General features: G+C 34.3%; 1 protein-coding gene across 4 annotated transcripts in view; it reads left to right on the top strand.

Moving 5' to 3' along the window:
* Positions 1 to 18,084, top strand: part of LOC121368173 (synapsin-like) — a 127,055-nt gene that overhangs the window by 69,315 nt on the left and 39,656 nt on the right. For 2 of the 4 annotated variants that reach the window (XM_041492793.1, XM_041492795.1), the window contains exons 6-7: positions 225 to 375; positions 1,067 to 1,156. In XM_041492793.1, the coding sequence (XP_041348727.1) occupies positions 225 to 375; positions 1,067 to 1,156 (241 nt within the window). Of the gene's footprint in view, positions 1 to 224; positions 376 to 1,066; positions 1,172 to 18,084 lie in introns of all 4 variants that reach the window. The other 2 variants (XM_041492791.1, XM_041492792.1) reach the window with 1 other exon arrangement.

The following is an 18,084-nucleotide window of genomic DNA, read 5'->3' as shown; positions in this document are numbered from 1 at the left end:
TCCATCAATGAGGAGACCTATCCTCATATTCTGAATGTTGAGATCAATCAATGAGGGGACCTATCCTCATATTCTGAATGTTGAGATCCATCAATGAGGGGACCTATCCTCATATTCTGAATTTTGCATATAATAGCCTCTTGATGGTGTTAGTAGACATTGTTATTATTAATAAAACTTATTTATTCCTTTCAAAAAATAAAATATTTTTATTTCCTTTGCAGATCTTTTAAGCCAGATTTTTTGTTAATACGGCAACATGTGCGGGATGCACATGAAAATTGGAGGAATTTACTGCTTGGATTTCATTATGGCGGAGTGCCTAGCATCAACTCTATACACTCACTGTACCAGTTTTTGGACAAACCATGGGTGGTAAGTCTTCAACTTCATGTTATATGTATCAAAGTAGTTACTGAAAACAATAATATATTACTAGATTTATTTTAGGTGTAATTTACCAGAAAGAAAGACAAGTTTTATAAATATTATATTCCATTGTAAATATAGTCATGCCTAGTTAGATTTTAGTTCCCTATCAGTCCAACTGGATGGGACTAAATGTTTTGTCTCTGTCCTATCTGTCTGTCTATTCCACATATAGTTTTCCAGAATTTTCTCCACAATGCCTTAGAATATTGAGTTGAAATTTTATATATAGCTTTATCATGTAATGTTATAGATGAAATTTAACTTTCACGTCAATTTTCCCACTTTTCACAGAACGTAGTTTTTTTCATTTACAATGATTCAAAATATTTAGTTAGAATTATGTTCATAGGTTTATCATGTAGTATTATAGTTCAAGTTTGACTTTCATGGCGATTTACCCATTTTTCACAGTTATGGCGCTTGAATGTTAAAAGATATGAAAATATTGTATGTATATAGAAGAGGGCCTCATAAGTTGATAAACTTGTACCCAACTCTTTTGTTCTTTGAACAATAAAATATGTTTTCAATCAAGATATTAAAATGTGTTGAACCTGGTAGGGGACATATATTGCTTTAGCAGTACTCTCAGTATGCTTGTTGTTATAGTGCACTTGGTATTTGATGATTTCAGTTTTCCAAGTTAATAACTATTCAAAAGCGACTGGGCAAAGAGGCGTTTCCGTTGATAGAGCAGGCGTACTACCCCAACCACAAGGAAATGGTGAGTAACATGTGGGTACGTTTCACTTCCTCTCTTTTTCACAAAACTATAATGGATGCATCTTTCAGAGAAACATTGAGTCCTTCACAGATCAAAAGTAACTTGTACGTTTTATTTTAAACATGTTCATCTGAGCCTTGTAAATTCTTTCATATTTTTAAAGTTGTTATTTTTATGCATTACTGTATGTCAAATAATTTATAAATTATTCAACATTGTGTATATAGAGTTATCTTTAAAAACATTAATACCAGTACATACCAGTACATAATAAAAATTGTTTTATTTATAACACAATATATCCAGCGTATAAACAAAAGCATACAATGTATACATAAACCTTTACAGTTTAAATCATTTTTAAAAGCTGAACATGATTTATTTTTTAAATTAGTCTTTATTTTCCGGTTATAAATTCTGTGAAGCTAGCTTGTACATGTACCAGAACGAAATTGCTTACATGATAATGAAAACAAAAATCTACATTTATTAACATCAAAATGCAAACAAAATTGTCTATATGAGAAGGACATAATGAGCTTCTTTAAGAAGTGCCAGATTTTGTATAAAGTGTTATTGTTGCATATTAAACTAATTTGGTCCCCTACAATCAATCTAGTCGAGACAGATGCTGGTTCTGTCCCAGTGTGCTCCATATTAACGTCTGTCACACTTGTCATGTCTGACATACTAATAAAATAAACCATATTCTGTAGGATATAACTCAATCAAGCAGCCAGGAACCACTAACCCTGGAGGCTTTACCAAGACACAAATTTACATTATTATTTGTATAAACTAAGTCTGTTTTGGTTCCAACCCACGTAATATTTTTATAACTAAAAAAGAGTTTACCTGTTATAAACACAGGATTTTTAGTCAATTATGATTCTAGTGAAATTAAGATGGGCTCAAATCAGTAAAGCATATTTATTTAGCCGGTAATGAAAAAGGAGGCAATATTTTCTCTGAATCTTGCATTCGATTATTAGATATAGTTTAGCTTTCATGAGCTAATGACCAAACGTAAGATCTATATTACTGTAAACCACTTGATTTTCTTTTGGGTTTATTTTATTTTTATTTTTTATTTTGTTTCCATTTTACAAATCTGAAGTTGATAGAATTTTAAATTAATTTATTTTAATTTTAGTGCTTTGGATGTTTTTATTTATCTAATTTATAAAGAAAAATATATTTTTATAGCTTATGCATGAATTATGAATGTGCTCATTACAACAACATTATAAAAAAGTATGCATTACAATGGTTAATTTTGGCCAGCTTTTAAGATTCAATAATTATAATACGAACAGTTCTGTGAAATAATACAAATATATTCGCATGAGAATGTTTATTAGATTTAAATCCTTATTTGGGTAATGCATTTTAAGCATTTTTATGGTTTTCCACAACTCATCTTGCATTACTGATATCTAAACATTAAAATTAAAAGTTAAATTAACCATTGAATCTATGTCAAGGATATTCGGTTGTAGGAGTATGGACAAACGTTCTTAATAGAAGATGCATAATAATTAAATTTAATTAGAGATTTTTTGTTGTTGTGATCACAAATTAAAACCATCATGTTACACAATAATAAGTATTACAATAAACAAAGATATGCTAAAAATGAAGTAGAAAGTCATGCTACAAGTGGAAACTAGTGTATATTAAGAGCAGGGCTTGAGAAATCCAAGTGGTTTACAGTAAGCCGGGGTGAAGCAGGGATGCAGTGAAACACCAGTAGGGGAGTGGGTTATGGTCTAGATGTGTGTGTGTAAACGTCACTTTGTTCTTGTGTGTGCTTGTCAACTGGATTGTGCTGACTTTATTGTAAAACTCAGAAACATTGTCAAGGCTATATCCTTATGTGAAAAGTGTGTGAAAAGTGTATTTCAACAGTTTGGCTGGATCTAGTTAAATCAATTGCAGATCAATATGGTTAGATTGAAAATAGGTGGATCCGACCAACTAGAATTCATTCAGTCTAATTTCTTTTTTTGTGTCATTAGTCAGACATCATCTTACGGTTGTTTATGTAAGACTTCTACTACTAGAAGTTTCTGATGAACCGCGTGGATTTACAGTTCTAACAGTGATGCATAACCATGAATCCACTGATATGAGTATTATAAGTCTTCACTGTTAAGCTGACTGTAATTTGGATCTTTCAAGAAATTCTATTATGAAGTCGTATTTTATCCATGTTTACCTTAATATTTTTCCCTCTCCCCTTCCCTTCCAATTTATAAAGGATAAGAACCACTAATAGCCTGGTTATTAATGTCATATATAGATGAAGAAATATCACTAATCACCTATGCTGATGTTCAAAGTCATACTGGTATAATATATAATGTGATATTTATATGACTGATTCACACTGAACATGTTCCCAGTATTCTAGCTATATATATGTAGCGTTGTTATTTTCAAAGAAAGAATGACAGATTTCTATTTTGGGCCACTTAGTATAATGTCTTGGTTTTTACTTGAATGGATTATCAGATATTTTACTCTGTGTCTTTTATACAAACATATATTTGTTTATAAATGAAATATATCACTTGTGAAGTACATGTGTTAAAAATACAAAGTTTGACTTTGAAAAAAGATATTTTAACAGCAACATATTTTGATCTTTTTAATTTCAGAAAGTGACATTTAAAATGATTAAATGGAAGCTTTATGCCAAAAAAATTTGTCAGAAATACAACAAACATATTTCCTAACGCATTGAATCTGTAAAATAATTCAACAGAATTAGTTGCATAATATTTTAGCAGATATTAAAAATGTTTCGCTGTAAAGAATCAGTATGAAAAGGTAAAAACCCATTGAATCCATTTAACCCATTTTTGTAAGTAGATATATGGTGAGGACATTGAAAAAGAAAACATTCTATCCCCTTCACAAACTGTAACTCTTATAGTACTTCATTATTAAGCAGTACATAACTGTGTATTCTAAGTGCATGTGTTGCCCAAATCCTGTCCTGCTACAACAATTGTAGATTCCATTGTGCTTCATACCACATTAAAAGCTCTTGAGTGGCATTTCCTGTAACAGTGGAAATTCATTTACTACTCATTTTGCACTGCTTTGGTGACAGTTTGCTCAAGCTCCCCATTACTGGTAGTTGATTGTCATGCTATCTGCATGTTTCCGTAAGTCCTAATGAAGTCTTTGAGGTATTGTACGGTGTAGATAAAAGAAACGAAGCAGCAGATAGAGGTCAGAACACGGGAGATTGCTTATCAGGCCCATTCTTAACAATTTGTTCCAATAACCAGAACATTTTTTCTCCTGGTATTTTCGTAATTCAATCTCTTCATGTGGTATTTATACACATTTTGTCTTACATTGAACATTGTCTCAATATCCTAGCTATGTAGCTCAGTATTTTCAAATTAAAAATGACAAATCTGTATTTTGGATCACATGACCTTGTTTTAATTTTCCAAGGTCTCCTGATTTCCTGGGATAATGAGTTTACAGAGATCGAGATAACAAGGTCCGACTGTATAGATCTTTTTAATTTATAATGTCCATATGTTGTGGGGGTGGACTTTTTTCTGTATTTTGAATACTGCTTTTAGGATTTTGTTTAAGGACAGGACTAGTATTGATATTGTTATTAGTATTTTGTGTATACATTTCACATTCATATATTTATTTATAAACATTGGATCTGTTACGTAAAGTTATTGTATTAACTGTATGATTATGAATTTAAAAAAAAGTTAAATAATAAAAATAAAAATTCCAAGGTCACTTAACTTCAGTTTCAAATAATTATCAAATAGAATACTCAGTGTATCCTAAGTTTACTGAAAATATAAAACTGCTAGATGGGTAGGCTATTTGGGTAACTGGTCAAAACTCCCTCTGTCAAAATCCCTTCTGTAAAAAAGTGTTGATCATAACTGCTTCATTATATATGTTAGTCATTTTTAATAGGAAGATTAATAATTTCTGTAGTCTACTAAGGATTAAATTTTATTTGCTTTTGCTGTAATTAGGCATTGGATTACAAATACAAATACATACATGTAGTATACTGGTAAGCTTTTGTAAGATGAAAATATATATAAATTCTATATATCAACAAACAGTAACAACTATTTGAAATGCAATATGCACATTTAACGTAGAGGGTGGGACGTAACCCAGTGGTAAAGTGCTAAAGTGATGCGAGATTGATCAGGGATCAATCCCCATTAGTGGGACTGTTGGGTTATTTTTCGTTTCAGCCTGTGCACCACAACTGGTATATCAAATGCCATGGTATGTGCTATCTTGTCTGTGGGATGGTGCATTTAAAAGATCCCTTGCTCCTAATGGAAAAATGTAGCAGGTTTTTCTATAAGACTATTACCAAATGTTTGATATCTAATAGCCATTGATCAATAAATCAATGTGATCTAGTGGTGTCGTTAAACAAAACAGACTTTAACTTTAATAACAAAGAGCCAAGAGATATGACATACTTTTTTTGCAGTGAGAAATAATTACTATAGGCTTTCACATACAATTTTTTTTTTTTTTTTTTTTTTTTTGGACAAAAAGAATTTGTTTCCAACAACAGAAGGGTTTGGGCAAAGTGAATTACTGGCCTTGGTGGCGCAGTGGTTAAGCTATCGGCCTTCAGGCTGGTAGGTACAGGGCTCGCAGCTCAGTACTGGCTCCAACCAAGAGCGAGTTCTTAAGGGCTTAGTAGGTAGGTGTAAGGCCACTACACCCTCTTCTCTCTCACTAAACACTAACCAACTAACAACTAACCCACTGTCCTGGATAGACAGCCCAGATAGCTGAGGAGTGTGCCCAGGACAGCATGCTTGAACCTTAATTGGATATAAGCACGAAAATAAGTTAAAATGAAATGAAATCAAAGGGAATTTTTGACTAGATGGAGTTCTGAGCTAAAATGTGAATTGTCTGCACTACTGGTAGCTTGTCATTGTATAAGTAGCCAAAATTCATGAACATATTCATATCAAGTCAACTAGTAGCATTGATTTTTCATGTTGGTCGTCAGTCTGCATATTTCAAGAAGAAAGTTAAAGTTTGTTTTTGTTTCATGACACCACTATTTATTATTATTATTTTTTTTTTTTTTTTATCATCGGCTGTTGGGAGTCAAGCATTTGGTAATAGTCTTAGAGAGAAACCTGCTACATTTTTTCCATCAGTAGCAAGAGATCTTTTATATGCACCAACCCAGAGATAGGATAGCATATACTACAGTCTTTAATATACCAGTTGTAGTGCACTGGCTGGAACGAGAAATAACTCAATAGGCCCACAAATGGGGATCGATCCTAGACCGACCATGCAGCAAGCTATCACTTTAATACATCCCACCCCTATACTTCAAGAAGACGCAAAACATAGTTGGTTTCTTCTTAAAGTGTTAATTTGTTCACCAAGCTGGGGCGGGATGTAGCCCAGTAGTAAAGCAGTCTCTTGATGTGCAGTCAGTTTAGGATCGATCCCCGTCGGTGGCTCTATTGGGCTATTTCTCGTTACCACCAGTGCTCCACAACTGGTGTAATAAAGGTTGTGGTATGCACTATCCTGTCTGTGGGATGGTGCATATAAAAGATCCCTTGCTGCTAATCGAAAAGAGTAGCCCATGAAGTGGCAACAGCAGGTTTCCTCTCTCAATATCTGTGTGGTCCTTCCTTAACCATATGTCTGCCGCCATGTAACTGTAAATAAAATGTGTTGAGTGCATTGTTAAATAAAACATTTCCTTGTTCACCAAGCTGGAAAATAAATATGAATAAATAACTATTAAAGTGGACTAAAACTCTATAAGTGTAAACATTTGTGCCGTTAAAGTTATCTATGTTTGTGTGTCCAGTGCCAGTGTTGATCTTTTCTGCCTTATTCACAACAACCAACATTTGTTTGGCATGTTTAAGAGCTGACAATACTCTAACCTACCATTCCAATGATAAAAACGACCAGGACGAAAATGGTAATGGCTAATTGAATAGACAGAAATATATTTTTGATGCCAAAACTATGTCTGGTAAGCAAATGTGTGTGGTTCGAGGACTGGCTCGGGACTGATGAGATACAGTGGTGGCAGTAAACTGTGCAGAATGATAATCTCGTGGGAGATCTGGAAAACAATTCACTTTGAAAGGAAATCGATGCTTGGCTTTAAATATTCACCTTAACACAGAGGAGCTTCAAGGACACTCATTTATTTTTCATAAATGTGAAAGCAACTATTAGTGACACATACCAATAGTTTGTTAGAGCTTGTGGGTCTTAGACCATCAGGGATTTATTTTTAACAAAAATAAATTAAGATATTCTTCATAAAGTTACTATTTGTTTTCACTCTCTTATGGCCAGTGTTTCTCATACATTAATCAATATTCCTTCTGCTCCACCATTTCCATACTGTTAACATATCAGAATTTCTGAAATATATAATCATGTTGAACCAACCAACCAACCAAAACTCTATTTATGTTCCTACATCCACAGACGGTTCAGGCACATCCATACCGATCGTCACCTCTGACAAATGTCGGTTGTATCGATCGGGACAGAAATCATCATTGTAAAGGCAAACAACTTGTTTTTATAGTTACCAGGGCCCTGTTACATGAAGCAAACTTAGCACTATGATCACCTTAAATGCATAACTACCGTATGCACTTAAGTTGATCTTAGTGGAATGAGACCCATGCAGGACTCATAAACATTGTCTTAAAACATTAGACATTCTGGAAACTTTGTGTCACCTGCCCCAAGTTCAGCCAGCAAATGTTTCGCTAATGTCTGAGAACTATTTGATTGGTTCCCAACATGGCCATTTGGTTTACTGTGAAGAGCATAAACCAGTCTAGCGGATGTTTTTCTGCTCAGTTTGGCTGAACACAGCCCCAGTACCGGTAAGCAGTCACCATATTATTGTGTTTACATCACAACCTCTCAATAACTTATGGCCAGGTTTTTGTACAGATGGATCTGTAACAATCACTGCAAAATGCTGTATTTCTTTAGAGATGTTTTGGGATTTTTTTTTTTATTTTTTGATTTTTTTATGTGTGTGTGTGTTTTGTTTTATTTGTGTGGTTTTTTGTAAATATAACAATTACACACTACAATGTTTATCAAACATAAAATAAGTGTCAGAATAAAGTCCTTCCTTATGAGGGTAACTCTTGAGTCTGTTGTAACCAGGTAGGTTTGAAAATGGTCAGCAAGTGGGTTTGCAGTCCCAGGTCAACAATAGACTCCATTTCCACATATTTTTAATGGTTCATCCAGAACTGATCACCTGACTCTGTGGATATAAAACACAAACAGTCAGTCTAAACTCACACGATTTGAACAGATCAGGCCCTTTTAAGGGCCCCTATGGGCAACCTAGGGAGACACATCAACACCAGCTAGGTCCAATTAATGAGCTACTCTCGGTTTACTAATGTCTAAAACTATACGTAGCTCCCTATCTTTACCTTTTGGCTGACCATACAAAATTGTGCCTAAATTCCTTCATCGAAAGTGCGCACCCATTCTCTTTGGCTCAATCCTACGGGACATTCCAAATTCCATAGCACCATATCACCCTCCGCCTGTTACCAGCTATGGCTGGACTGATGGTGCTCCCTTGCACCTGCCAGTGCAGGCGGTCCCCCTCCGAGGCTGGTACCTGTGCCCAGGACAGGCATGCACTACAACAGCTTGTTCTGAATGTGCACGTTAAACACTGTAACATGACCTGACCTAAACTCGCACCACATACTGCACACAATTTTAAGTTTTAAAAGTAAAGGCCTTGGTATTATCTTTGTTTTTTTAAACATTAATGGTAACATATGCACTTTCCACATCATGCCATGAACAAGAGTTCTTTGGAATTAAGCATGCCATCTGCCACAAACAGATTTGATGTTGCACATACCATAGTTGAACACATATTTGTTCATCTCAACACATGCACACAAAAATAAAAAGTAATTAAATTTGTTTTTCAAATTCATAATGTGATAAAAAAAAAATGATAAGTCAAAAACAAGAACTTTAACACTGAGCTAAATGCAAAAGAATTTCAATTAAAAATTAAATTGATATATTAAAGGGACATTCCCGAGTTTGCTACATTGTAAGATGTTTCCAACTAATAAAATATTTCTACGATTAAACTTACATATTAATTTTTTGTTTTTGTTTTTAGAATATCAGTGTCTGTATATTCAATGTATTTCTGGTTGTCTTAATATTTGTAAGAAGCCCAAACTGGATTTTGTCATCAAATAATTTAGTACGTACGAAAAAATATTTTTTAGCAAATAAAATGAAATTTAACCTAGTACAACTATTAGAACGATCAAAAACTCATTTAATATACAGCCACTAATATTTTATGCAGACAGATATATTTGATATGTAATTACAGTTGTCAAAAGGTCTCTGTTAGTCGATAACATCTTAAAAATTGCAGCAAACTTAGGAATGTCTCTTTAAAACATTTTTAACAACCATTGAGATTAACATCCATAAACATAACCGTAAACCAAGATCTAGAAGTTATTAGTACTAACACTTACACTACACATGAACAGAACAAGTGGTCATGTAATAAGGGAGCAGTCATTATGTTAATACTGCATAGCAATAGAAAGGATAATGATTCAGTAAAGGCATTCCTGATCAAACGCAATTGAATGTCGTGTATGTACATGTATCATATCAACAAATGACATCAATATTTACTGAAAAGTACAAATTACTTTCATTTTTGTTTTTTATTAAATTCATTTTCAGTCAAATAAATAGCATGATTTTTGTCAGTTGATATACCGGTAATGATTGGAATATTAAGGCAATTTGTACATTTCCCAAGAGTTTCAGTCACTTCACAAATTGACTTATTTCTAGACAGTGACTGTAACACATACAAAAACAAAATCCATGGTTGCTTTATCAGTGAAAAGTAGCCTGTATGGTGGCAGAAGGTTTTAACTCTTTCTCTCTATTGACCAAATGTCAAAATATATATATAAATATTTTTAATGACACCACTAGAACACATTAATTAACAAAACATCGGCTAAAACATTTGGTAATTCTGACACATACATGTAGTCATCAGAGGAAACCCGTTACATTTTTCCTAATGTAGCAAGGGATCTTTTATATGCATTCTCTCACAAACAGGAAAGCACATACCACAGCCTTTGAACAGTTGTGGTACACTGGTTGGAAAGAGAAAAACCCCAATAAAAATTGTAAACATCACATAGCCATGCTTTTAAATGTGCTGAGAACAAATATCATATACCTACTTTAAATGACATATTTTAGTAGATAATTTGTTTGTTCAGGGTTATAACATTCAAGGAAATCTAAATGCTTTCAAAAACATTTTATGGTAGATTTCACGATATGATGCATCACTGACTAAAATGTGAACTATTTTGAACTTGTACATGCCTTTTCACCTCCTCAGTCAAAATCTGGCATTGAAAACAATGTGACTTTATGACTATAGTCTGTACTCATGACGAGTGCAACCAATAGGGCAGGACATACTCATCTTTCGTGAATACCTGATAACATCACTATATTGATAGTGATTCCTGGCCCTGAGTGAAGCCATTACAGCTATATGTACTGAACTCCACTGAAAATGCACAAGTCAAATTTGTAGTTCTAATTTCTAAGTTTACACAACAGCATGTTTTCTGGTGAGCAATAAATAACCCCAAAATTGCATACAAGGGTTTGGGTTATTGTGTGTTTAATAACAAACTCACACATGCAATAGCAATAATAACTGAAAAGTGGGTCCTGCCTTTTCAGTAGTGTTCAGTATATTGAGCTCCATCTTGTGTACATTTTAATTTAAGATTCTAGAAATGGCAGTCCTCCTAGAGGCAATGCAAGAAATGTGATAACATTCAAAGAATTTGCTGGAAGTGGCAGTCTTCCTATAGGCAAGCACCTGATAATGATTCATAGAAGCAATCATAAATTTGCCAAAATGAACTTTTGACTCTGCCTTGTGCAGAGATATGGTTTTAATTATGGAAAATGGTTTTGTTGTTCAGAGTTCTTCCTTCCAACTGGATGTAGAGCCAAGATAGACGTAATGTACTTATTGATCACAGGTGATCTTGTGAAAAGATATGATTTTAACTAAGGAAAATGGTTTTGTTGTTCAGATTCATTCCTTCCCATCGGATGTGGAGCCAGGATAGACCTAATGTACTTATTGATCACGGGTGATCTTGTGAAAAGATATGATTTTAACTAAGGAAAATGGTTTTGTTGTTCAGATTCATTCCTTCCCATCGGATGTGGAGCCAGGATAGATCTATAATTTACAAATTGATCACTGGTTATTAATAAACACATTGCATTAACAATATTTTATTAGATAAATGTCTATTCTTGGATTTGTGCTTTAGCTTGTCACTCATTATTTCAATCAAAACTGTGGTGTTTTGTTGGACTCTTACTGGTGTTGTGTACCATGATTAAGGAAATTACAGTTAAAGCTGGTTTTGTTTAACGACACCATAGACCACATTGATTTATTAATCACTGGCTATTGGTTGTCAAACATTTGGTAATTTTGACATATAGTCTTAGAGACAGAACCAGCTACATTTTTCCATTAGTAGCAAGGGATTTTTATTATGCACCATCCCACAGACAGAATATCACATACGACAGCCTTTGATATATACCAGTCATGATGCACTGGCTGGGATAAGAAATGATTATGGAAATTGTCACAGTGTCAACTATTTTCATACTGAATGACTTTTATGTCTGCTGTGTTATATGTGTTATGGCTCTAAGAGTGAAGAATGAATCATATGATGCCTCTTATGATTAACTCTGTGGTTCTTCACTTATAGCCTACACGGTCTCTTAAGAATTGTCAACAGACTAGTATTCACTAATATTCCTTAGTTGGCAAAGTGTTACACAGTGTAAATATAGCCACAGACAGACATATTGTCCAGGCAAGATATAACAAGAACATTTTTATTTCCCAATCAATAGAGAATTAATTTTACATTAATGTACATGTAAGTAACAATTGACAGATGTTGAAAATGTCTGCTATTAGCATGACCACTTCTGACTATCACAGGATTACGTTCCAGTACTTGGGAAATATATTAGAATAAAAATGGAAATAACATAATCTAATGTGTGTAGCCCATTTAAAAAAAAAGATTATTCTCTATGATCTCAGTTGGTTCCAACCTGCATTCCATGGTCTCCAGGGGCGGGATGTAGCTCAGTGGTACAGCACTCGCCTGATGTGCGATCGATCTAGGATCGATTCCCGTTGGTGAGCCCATTTGGACTATTTCTCATTCCAGCCAGTGCTCCACAACTGGTTTAACAAAGGCCGTGGTATGTACTATCCTGTCTGTGGGATGGTGCATATAAAAGATCCCTTGCTGCTAATCGACAAGAGTAGCCCATGAATTGGCGACAGCAGGTTTCCTCTCTCATATCTGTGTGGTCCTTAACCATATGTTTCGACACCATATAACCGTAAATAAAATGTATTGAGTGCGTCATTAAATAAAACATTTCCTTCCTTCCAAGGTCTCCACAGCTTTTGAAAATCATAAGATTTTAGAAATAATTTTTCATGACTTTGAAAATCATGGAACTGATATAGATCTATAGTGTCTTTAAAAAAATAAATGATCATATATATATATATATATATATATACAGTAGAATCTCCTTGGCTTGACCTCGGAAGGGTCCATCACACCACAACGCTTGAACCAAAAACGAACTACCTTATGCACTTAAGTTGATCTTAGTGGAATGAGACCCATGCAGGACTCCTAAACATTGTCTTAAAACATTAGACATTCTGGAAACTTTGTGTCACCTGTCCCAAGTTCAGCCAGCAAATATTTTGCTAATGTCTGAGAACAATTTGATTGGTTCCCAACATGGCCATTTGGTTTACTGTGAAGAGCATAAACCAGTCTAGCGGATGTTTTTCTGCTCAGTCTGGCTGAACACAGCCCCAGTACCGGTAGGCAGTCACCATATTATTGTGTTTACATCACAACCTCTCAAGAACTTATGGCCAGGTTTTTGTACAGATGGATCTGTAACAATCACTGCAAAATGCTGTATTTCTTTAGAGATGTTTTGGGATTTTTTTTTTTTTTTTTTTTTTATGTGTGTGTGTTTTGTTTTATTTGTGTGGGTTTTTTGTAAATATAACAATTACACACTACAATGTTTATCAAACATAAAATAAGTGTCAGAATAAAGTCCTTCCTTATGAGGGTAACTCTTGAGTCTGTTGTAACCAGGTAGGTTTGAAAATGGTCAGCAAGTGGGTTTGCAGTCCCAGGTCAACAATAGACTCCATTTCCACATATTTTTAATGGTTCATCCAGAACTGATCACCTGACTCTGTGGATATAAAACACAAACAGTCAGTCTAAACTCACACGATCTGAACAGATCAGGCCCTTTTAAGGGCCCCTATGGGCAACCTAGGGAGACACATCAACACCAGCTAGGTCCAATTAATGAGCTACTCTCGGTTTACTAATGTCTAAAACTATACGTAGCTCCCTATCTTTACCTTTTGGCTGACCATACAAAATTGTGCCTAAATTCCTTCATCGAAAGTGCGCACCCATTCTCTTTGGCTCAATCCTACGGGACATTCCAAATTCCATAGCACCATATCACCCTCCGCCTGTTACCAGCTATGGCTGGACTGATGGTGCTCCCTTGCACCTGCCAGTGCAGGCGGTCCCCCTCCGAGGCTGGTACCTGTGCCCAGGACAGGCATGCACTACAACAGCTTGTTCTGAATGTGCACGTTAAACACTGTAACATGACCTGACCTAAACTCGCACCACATACTGCACACAATTTTAAGTTTTAAAAGTAAAGGCCTTGGTATTATCTTTGTTTTTTTAAACATTAATGGTAACATATGCACTTTCCACATCATGCCATGAACAAGAGTTCTTTGGAATTAAGCATGCCATCTGCCACAAACAGATTTGATGTTGCACATACCATAGTTGAACACATATTTGTTCATCTCAACACATGCACACAAAAATAAAAAGTAATTAAATTTGTTTTTCAAATTCATAATGTGATAAAAAAAAATGATAAGTCAAAAACAAGAACTTTAACACTGAGCTAAATGCAAAAGAATTTCAATTAAAAATTAAATTGATATATTAAAGGGACATTCCCGAGTTTGCTACATTGTAAGATGTTTCCAACTAATAAAATATTTCTACGATTAAACTTACATATTAATTTTTTGTTTTTGTTTTTAGAATATCAGTGTCTGTATATTCAATGTATTTCTGGTTGTCTTAATATTTGTAAGAAGCCCAAACTGGATTTTGTCATCAAATAATTTAGTACGTACGAAAAAATTTTTTTTAGCAAATAAAATGAAATTTAACCTAGTACAACTATTAGAACGATCAAAAACTCATTTAATATACAGCCACTAATATTTTATGCAGACAGATATATTTGATATGTAATTACAGTTGTCAAAAGGTCTCTGTTAGTCGATAACATCTTAAAAATTGCAGCAAACTTAGGAATGTCTCTTTAAAACATTTTTAACAACCATTGAGATTAACATCCATAAACATAACCGTAAACCAAGATCTAGAAGTTATTAGTACTAACACTTACACTACACATGAACAGAACAAGTGGTCATGTAATAAGGGAGCAGTCATTATGTTAATACTGCATAGCAATAGAAAGGATAATGATTCAGTAAAGGCATTCCTGATCAAACGCAATTGAATGTCGTGTATGTACATGTATCATATCAACAAATGACATCAATATTTACTGAAAAGTACAAATTACTTTCATTTTTGTTTTTTATTAAATTCATTTTCAGTCAAATAAATAGCATGATTTTTGTCAGTTGATATACCGGTAATGATTGGAATATTAAGGCAATTTGTACATTTCCCAAGAGTTTCAGTCACTTCACAAATTGACTTATTTCTAGACAGTGACTGTAACACATACAAAAACAAAATCCATGGTTGCTTTATCAGTGAAAAGTAGCCTGTATGGTGGCAGAAGGTTTTAACTCTTTCTCTCTATTGACCAAATGTCAAAATATATATATAAATATTTTTAATGACACCACTAGAACACATTAATTAACAAAACATCGGCTAAAACATTTGGTAATTCTGACACATACATGTAGTCATCAGAGGAAACCCGTTACATTTTTCCTAATGTAGCAAGGGATCTTTTATATGCATTCTCTCACAAACAGGAAAGCACATACCACAGCCTTTGAACAGTTGTGGTACACTGGTTGGAAAGAGAAAAACCCCAATAAAAATTGTAAACATCACATAGCCATGCTTTTAAATGTGCTGAGAACAAATATCATATACCTACTTTAAATGACATATTTTAGTAGATAATTTGTTTGTTCAGGGTTATAACATTCAAGGAAATCTAAATGCTTTCAAAAACATTTTATGGTAGATTTCACGATATGATGCATCACTGACTAAAATGTGAACTATTTTGAACTTGTACATGCCTTTTCACCTCCTCAGTCAAAATCTGGCATTGAAAACAATGTGACTTTATGACTATAGTCTGTACTCATGACGAGTGCAACCAATAGGGCAGGACATACTCATCTTTCGTGAATACCTGATAACATCACTATATTGATAGTGATTCCTGGCCCTGAGTGAAGCCATTACAGCTATATGTACTGAACTCCACTGAAAATGCACAAGTCAAATTTGTAGTTCTAATTTCTAAGTTTACACAACAGCATGTTTTCTGGTGAGCAATAAATAACCCCAAAATTGCATACAAGGGTTTGGGTTATTGTGTGTTTAATAACAAACTCACACATGCAATAGCAATAATAACTGAAAAGTGGGTCCTGCCTTTTCAGTAGTGTTCAGTATATTGAGCTCCATCTTGTGTACATTTTAATTTAAGATTCTAGAAATGGCAGTCTTCCTAGAGGCAATGCAAGAAATGTGATAACATTCAAAGAATTTGCTGGAAGTGGCAGTCTTCCTATAGGCAAGCACCTGATAATGATTCATAGAAGCAATCATAAATTTGCCAAAATGAACTTTTGACTCTGCCTTGTGCAGAGATATGGTTTTAATTATGGAAAATGGTTTTGTTGTTCAGAGTTCTTCCTTCCTTCCAACTGGATGTAGAGCCAAGATAGACGTAATGTACTTATTGATCACAGGTGATCTTGTGAAAAGATATGATTTTAACTAAGGAAAATGGTTTTGTTGTTCAGATTCATTCCTTCCCATCGGATGTGGAGCCAGGATAGACCTAATGTACTTATTGATCACGGGTGATCTTGTGAAAAGATATGATTTTAACTAAGGAAAATGGTTTTGTTGTTCAGATTCATTCCTTCCCATCGGATGTGGAGCCAGGATAGATCTATAATTTACAAATTGATCACTGGTTATTAATAAACACATTGCATTAACAATATTTTATTAGATAAATGTCTATTCTTGGATTTGTGCTTTAGCTTGTCACTCATTATTTCAATCAAAACTGTGGTGTTTTGTTGGACTCTTAATGGTGTTGTGTACCATGATTAAGGAAATTACAGTTAAAGCTGGTTTTGTTTAACGACACCATAGACCACATTGATTTATTAATCACTGGCTATTGGTTGTCAAACATTTGGTAATTTTGACATATAGTCTTAGAGACAGAACCAGCTACATTTTTCCATTAGTAGCAAGGGATTTTTATTATGCACCATCCCACAGACAGAATATCACATACGACAGCCTTTGATATATACCAGTCATGATGCACTGGCTGGGATAAGAAATGATTATGGAAATTGTCACAGTGTCAACTATTTTCATACTGAATGACTTTTATGTCTGCTGTGTTATATGTGTTATGGCTCTAAGAGTGAAGAATGAATCATATGATGCCTCTTATGATTAACTCTGTGGTTCTTCACTTATAGCCTACACGGTCTCTTAAGAATTGTCAACAGACTAGTATTCACTAATATTCCTTAGTTGGCAAAGTGTTACACAGTGTAAATATAGCCACAGACAGACATATTGTCCAGGCAAGATATAACAAGAACATTTTTATTTCCCAATCAATAGAGAATTAATTTTACATTAATGTACATGTAAGTAACAATTGACAGATGTTGAAAATGTCTGCTATTAGCATGACCACTTCTGACTATCACAGGATTACGTTCCAGTACTTGGGAAATATATTAGAATAAAAATGGAAATAACATAATCTAATGTGTGTAGCCCATTTAAAAAAAAAGATTATTCTCTATGATCTCAGTTGGTTCCAACCTGCATTCCATGGTCTCCAGGGGCGGGATGTAGCTCAGTGGTACAGCACTCGCCTGATGTGCGATCGATCTAGGATCGATTCCCGTTGGTGAGCCCATTTGGACTATTTCTCATTCCAGCCAGTGCTCCACAACTGGTTTAACAAAGGCCGTGGTATGTACTATCCTGTCTGTGGGATGGTGCATATAAAAGATCCCTTGCTGCTAATCGACAAGAGTAGCCCATGAATTGGCGACAGCAGGTTTCCTCTCTCATATCTGTGTGGTCCTTAACCATATGTTTCGACACCATATAACCGTAAATAAAATGTATTGAGTGCGTCATTAAATAAAACATTTCCTTCCTTCCAAGGTCTCCACAGCTTTTGAAAATCATAAGATTTTAGAAATAATTTTTCATGACTTTGAAAATCATGGAACTGATATAGATCTATAGTGTCTTTAAAAAAATAAATGATCATATATATATATATATATATATACAGTAGAATCTCCTTGGCTTGACCTCGGAAGGGTCCATCACACCACAACGCTTGAACCA

The sequence above is a fragment of the Gigantopelta aegis genome, chromosome 3 (genome assembly GCF_016097555.1).
Source record: "Gigantopelta aegis isolate Gae_Host chromosome 3, Gae_host_genome, whole genome shotgun sequence".
NCBI lineage: Eukaryota > Metazoa > Mollusca > Gastropoda > Neomphalida > Peltospiridae > Gigantopelta > Gigantopelta aegis.
Note: the sequence above shows the minus strand (reverse complement) of the source record. Positions and strands in the feature narration are given on the sequence as shown.